A 6,655-nucleotide genomic window follows, 5' to 3' on the forward strand; every position below is an offset into this window, starting at 1 on the left:
GGAATGTACAGAAGTCTTGTTTGTTAGAGAAAAGTTACTAAAAGAAGCTAAACTTTGAAAAGTACGATTGCTGTCACAGTGTCGGAATGAATGACCCGACTTGACAAAGATATGAGACAGCCGAAACCAGGAATGACAAGAGAACCGGTTACAGTTTAATCCGGACAACAAGTTTAATTAACATCGTGTGTGATTTGAGACAAGTGTCACTGATGGGAAACATGTGCATGTGGGATTTCAGGAGAATTTGTCAAACGCGGAGTGGACACAGTCAGATGACGGGTGTTTGTTGGTATTTTGATGTGATTCATAATGGTCGAATACCTGTTGATAGACAATCACGGTATCTGGAGACTTGGTGCTAAGCTGTCCGCATTCACGGAGTTCATTTAGTTCAATATCGGACACAGGATCAGCTCGCTGGGGTAAGTTTTCCTTTCCTTGTATTTTTAATTATTTTTGTTTTGATTTCAAAACCTCCGAGTTCAGCAAAGTGCATCGATTTTGCAACCAGATGCTGGTAATCATGTCGCTAAGGTAACACTCTATGCTACCCTTGATCTCCTTCAAAGTAGACAGTTCGAATTCTGAACTGTCTGATGTGCATGCCGAAATGATAAATTTGCAAATAATAATGTTTAGTTGCACCTTTCCTGTGTCATTAACTCTCATAGTCATATGGTCCCCGGACGTCAGTCAGCCTGCATACCGCTCAGCGCCGTACTTTGCAGACGTCGCGGTTACGAAAAACGTAAACATTGTATAAAAAAGTGTCACGTCCTTATTTCTTCACACAACGTTACAAAATTGTACGAAATAGTGTATCTTTATGATGTCTTTCGGAAAGTCTAAATGTCTTTGCAAAATGAATTTGTTTTTATGCTCATGCCATCGTTGAAAGTGTGAGTAGTCATTTTTTTCGTGTTTTTCTTACCTTTATACATTTGTGAACCAAGTTCATGTCAACTTGTCAAGTTTAGACTTTTTCATTGTGTTTTCATTTTCATTGGCAGTTATCGATGTCATCATCGTTCACAAGGCAAACCTGTCTATACAAAGTCCGGTTTTTGGATCCGGGTGGTTGAAAAAATCATCACACAGCAAGCCCTCTAACACAGACGCAAACCAGGACTTGGTGGTCATGATCTTTGAGCCCTAGAAACAGTTTCTGGCAACATCACAATCTGAATCTTGGAACTTCAATCTGGCCATATGCAGTTTTGATAACAAAGACATTAAATGTGTTCAGAGGTTGAATTATACGAATAACTTTTCATGTCAGTCAGATCTCCGTCCGCTTTAACGAGGTCATTTACTTTGACAGGTCTCAAATGGCCAGCCATGTTTGTTTACAAACGGGGACGTAGTTTTGGATTTTACTGTAAAATGAAAATCATGTGAAATAAATGAAAAAAATGATAATGTGTAATCATGTTGTTAATATGAAACTATGTGTCTTGTCTAAAAAATCTCGAATCATTGAGATTGTAGCACGTAAAACATCTGAAGGGAAAGGCGTGGATTTGTGAATGAATGGGATGAGAAAAAAATAGTTCCGTTGTCCAATGAAAATTGATCTTTGTTCCACTGACCAATCAGCTTCGAGATTCACTAATTGCACACTGTGCAAATATCAAAAAGTTATTACACTGCATATTTGAGCCCATATGGGTAATAAGACTAAATAATCCCTGCCGGAATGAATGTGTGTCTATGTGTAGGTGACTTTATCTACGGGCATGTGCCCGCTCTCCCCGAGAGTCTTGATGTGGACTCGGCCACTGGGACGGATGACGAGGTACGTGATGCTGCCGTTAGCGAGAGACATTCGTCGCCAACCCCCGGGAGGGAACTGCAGGGCTCTGAAAACATAACGACAAAAATAACAACCTGGACATGCTCTTAAATTTTAAATCTGTTGAACGTAATTATATGCAATTCAGGAAAATAAAGAGCTCTGTTCAGAATGAAACTTTCTGGCATGTCCAAGGGATGCAACTCTGGTTCTAGATGTAAAACATAGTTTTTATCACATGAAAAGTACAGTAGCAGCCCCATGGAAATACACAAACACACAGTGCACAAAGAAAGAATAGATCACAGTTAAAGACCTCCATTACCTGCAGACAAAGTAGCGGATGACATTAGCGTGACAGACGATGATCTCGTAGCTGTCCTCCGTCTGGTCCGGCTCTGCTCGGTGGAAATATTTTCGAAAGGCTGCTTCAATTCTGGCCCCTTCTTTGTAAAACTGCCAGAAGTAAGACATTGTAAGAATGGTGCACTCAATGGGTGAACTAAATATACACAATAAACCACACAGTGATGACGAGATCCTCCAGATTACTGGACACTACAATGTATTCTGATGAATCACAAGAGATGTGACATTTCACTTGACATGGACAGTCCAAGAATTTTCTGATCTTTACAAGTACCAACAATTTTCTTAAAAAGCCACTTTTCATAAAAAGCCTCATTAATAAACATTGACATTTTCCAATGAAACATCCTGATATCTGAAAACCATCTTTGTACATACAGTATACTAAATCTGGTACTGACTGCACAAATGACGCTAAGTCAAGAGCTACAGACTAAAAAGTTGAGAGCTACAGACTAGTAAGTTGAGAGCTACAGACTACTAAGTCGTGAGCTACAGACTAAAAAGTTGAGAGCTACAGACTACTACGTCGAGAGCTACAGACTAGTAAGTCGAGAGCTACAGACTACAAAGTCGAGAGCTACAGACTAGTAAGTTGAGAGCTACAGACTACTAAGTCAGGAGCTACAGACTAAAAAGTTGAGAGCTACAGACTACTAAGTCGAGAGCTACAGACTAGTAAGTCGAGAGCTACAGACTAAAAAGTTGAGAGCTACAGACTACTAAGTCGAGAGCTACAGACTAGTAAGTCGAGAGCTAGAGACTAGTAAGTCAAGAGCTACAGACTAAAAAGTTGAGAGCTACAGACTATTAAGTTGAGAGCTACAGACTACTAAGTCGAGAGCTACAGACTAAAGAGTTGAGAGCTACATACTACTTAGTCAAGAGCTACAGACCAACATATCGAGAGCTACAGACTAGCAAGCCGAGACCTAAGTTGAAAGCAACAGACTAGTAAGTCGAGAGCTACAGACTAAAAAGTTGAGAGCTTCAGACTAGTAAGTCGAGAGCCAAAGACTACTATGTCGAGAGCTTCAGACTACTAAGTCAAAAGCTTCAGACTACTAAGTCAGGGGCTACAGACTACTAAGTCGAGAGCTTCAGACTACTAAGTCAGGAGCTACAGACTACTAAGTCGAGAGCTTCAGACTACTAAGTCAGGAGCTACAGACTACTAAGTCAGGAGCTACAGACTACTAAGTCGAGAGCTACAGACTACTAAGTCGAGAGCTACTATGCAGATCTAAGTGTGGACCTACCTCTACTTCTGGCCTCCAATGAGCTGAGGCGGGCTCTGGGGGTATTGGTGCACCCTCTCGCAACAAGTCGTTCCGTTGTATAGACAAGTGAGGCACATGCTTGTGAATAATGTCAGCTGTCTCCTTTGCTCGTGTCATTGTCGATGAGATCAAGACGGTGTAGGGTAGGTTCAGATCCTTCAGACGCCTGCCGGTAATGTCTGCTTGTTCTTGGCCTGTGGGGTTCAAACAATGGATTTGACACAAAAAGGAAATGGCATATCCCATTTTCTAACTGAACATATTCATGTGTGCCTGCAAATTCCATGGTAATATTTCTTAATATCTGCAGACACAAAGATTTTCTTTCTTTCTGTGTTGTTGAACGCTCTACTCAGCACTCATTCCAGCTATATGACAGTAGTCTGTAAATAATCGAGTCTGGATCAGACAATCCAGGGATTGACATCATGAGCATCGCTCCATGCAACTGGAATATGTTACGAATATCTTCAGCAACCCATGCTTGCCATAAAAGGTGACTATGCTTGTCGTAAGAGGCAACTAACGGGATCGGGTGGTCAGGCTCGCCGACTTGGTTGATGCATGATCATCGATCCTAATTGCGTGGATCGATGATCATGATGTCAATCAATGGATTGTCTGGTCCAGACTTGATTATTTACAGACTGCCGTCATATATAGCTGGAATATTGCTGAATGCGGCGTAAAACAACAAACCAAACCAAAAAAGGATTAGCTTGAAAATAATCTCGTGAAGGACCTGTGCATTGTTGGTGTTTCTAGGCTAAGGCTGTATCCACAGGACTCTAGGAAGATACAGGGTCTGAATACAGACTCGAGGAGTGAGTGAGTGAGTTGGGTTTAATGCCTCTCTGAACAGTATTCCACTTTTTAAATGTTTAATGTTGGAGGAAAGCCTCAAATGATACAGGTCTAGTCGCTTATCACTTTGGTGCAACGCATGAGCATGGGTAGGGTGCTCACAAACCTAGAAACATATCTGGGGCAAACTGACATTCGAAACTACAATCATAAGCTTCTAGCATGCCCAAGGGATGCAACTGCACAGAAAATTGCCACACCATAGATGACTGGTACCCCTATCCCCCAGGAAGATAAAAAAACCGAAACAGGAATGCTGTTCCTGGCATGACATGTACCCAGCTTTGTGAGGAATCTGCCAATGTCAATGTCATGTCGGTTGTACTGGCCATGACGAATCAGCAACAGATGACGTGTAGCTGTTGCAGTCTTGGATTTCAGTTCATTTGCTACTGTATCTGGATCCTTCTCTGTGTTTTGTTTGGAGGGTTTCACAAGGTTTTCTGGCTCACGTCTGAAACACAGATGAAATAAACTTCATATAAACTTCAAATAATCTTTGAATTTATTCCATCCATTCCTTTTGGGAACTGTTTCTTTTCACTGATTTTACTTAATATGACAACTTATACTTTGTATTGTTAAAGCAGCAGTTCTCAGTACATTAAGTACATAGTGGCCTAAAGTGGGGCAGCTAGCAGGCCCAGCAAGTTTAATTCAAGTCATTCTAAGAGTAATTTGTTTGCCTGTTGATTCAAATATAAGGATGTATATCCATCAAAAACTTAACAATCACCCTTATTACACAGAAACAATGTCTCATGGGTTTCATACAGGACAATACAAAAATTATGGTGTCTGGACCACAACTGGAAATGAACACAAGACTGTGGACAGGATAGAATATATGTTGAATTTGAATCCTGATATACTCTAAAAACTTAAATCAGTAACAGTAAGCAATTGTGATTATCCTGGGTCTTATATCTTCATTCTATAATGATAAATATACTGGACTCACGGCACTGTAGCTCACCTGGACACATGCTGTCAACAAATACAGCCACCTAAAAACATTCTATGGACAATACTTTCTCTAATGCCATACAATTTTTACAACTGTTTTACAACAACAACACACTAAAGTCTGAATGATTTGAACAAACATGTTGTCATCATATAAGGGAGAACCATACATGCCAAAGTTCAGTAATTTAAGAGATCTTTACAAAATCAAAACTGCACATACTGCAAGTGTTCTGTTTATTATAAAAAATACAATCCTGTTGTCAGAGCTGTTAATATTACAGCACTGGAAATGAACAATTGTATTGTGTTTTTGTTAAACAGGATACCTGTTTACTGTGCAGACGACCCCGACACATCATCATGACATTGATATCGATTAAATGATCATCACAATTTTCTCCAGGGAAGGAGTCAATGATGTATTCTACTACAATATACTAAGTAGCTAGCCTAAGAATAAATAGTAGCTCTCGTACCTGTCCCAGTTGTAGTCCCATTTCACACTGGGTTCAAATGAGTAGGACCATTCACGTTTTGCTGAATAAGCAACGTTTTTATCTTTTGATTTCTCGTGTAATAAAATACTTAATGCAGTTATCGCACCAGCTGTTCCCAACCCGTATGTCCGAATGAAATATCCGATTCTAGCTCTCCAAACCATTTTGAAAGTATTTGCAATTTTGCGGCCAAGCAACCGGTCGTCGCTATTTTACATACTTTTCGAGACCGCGGAAGCGTACCGCTTTTATCGAGTGGTATAGCTCTTCGTATCGCGCGTTTGACTGTTATTCTATGTGCGTTCGGCTGATACATGTGCGCTGTTATCGCTCTGTCGCCTGGCAAACAAATGTTATAAAACATTGATGCAGTGAATTCGCACTCTCCTACCCAGAGTTCCATGCGGCCGGCAGCCAGCTAGCACAGTACCTCTGCCACAGGCCTGCGCACACTCCGTCGCAGTGGTGACTCAGCATAACACCACTGCCACAGGCTAATTTGCATATCACGTGACCGGACTTTTCTCTTGTTTGTAAACAAACGCGCTTTTTCAGAAATCAGTATAGAACGGACTAATGCAAGTATTTGGGGGCGCTTTACATATTGTTTTGCATAATTATATAGATATGCTACTACAACTGCGACAGTGAGTTGCATGACAATATATATTTATGCATCAAAGTGACCGTGTCGCTAGCTCTCCGTTGGGCTTCGATGACAGCACGTGGAGCCGTACAACCAATGTAAACATAGGATAACTACGCAAAAACAAGTAGATTTTTACGTATTTGCATACTTTCTCAATGAAAGTTAACCATTCTTTGACATTTGTTTATGAAAATGTGTAGACTGTGAAAGATGTGACGAATCGTCACATGGC

At 40.6% G+C, this 6,655-nt stretch overlaps 1 protein-coding gene across 1 annotated transcript; it reads right to left on the reverse strand.

Moving 5' to 3' along the window:
* Positions 1–418: 418 nt before the first annotated feature.
* Positions 419–6,160, reverse strand: LOC124132005 (serine/threonine-protein phosphatase PGAM5, mitochondrial-like). The gene is made up of 5 exons (XM_046495569.2): positions 5,754–6,160; positions 4,587–4,762; positions 3,424–3,638; positions 2,121–2,251; positions 419–1,862 (listed from the first exon to the last, which is right to left on the reverse strand). The coding sequence occupies exons 1-5, from the start codon at positions 5,936–5,938 to the stop codon at positions 1,712–1,714; spliced, it is 858 nt and encodes a 285-aa protein (XP_046351525.2). The 5' UTR covers positions 5,939–6,160; the 3' UTR covers positions 419–1,711.
* Between the last annotated feature and the right edge of the window lie 495 nt (positions 6,161–6,655).

The sequence above is a fragment of the Haliotis rufescens genome, unplaced genomic scaffold, assembly GCF_023055435.1.
Source record: "Haliotis rufescens isolate VD_foot unplaced genomic scaffold, xgHalRufe1.0.p SCAF_15, whole genome shotgun sequence".
NCBI classification, from domain to species: Eukaryota; Metazoa; Mollusca; class Gastropoda; order Lepetellida; family Haliotidae; genus Haliotis; species Haliotis rufescens.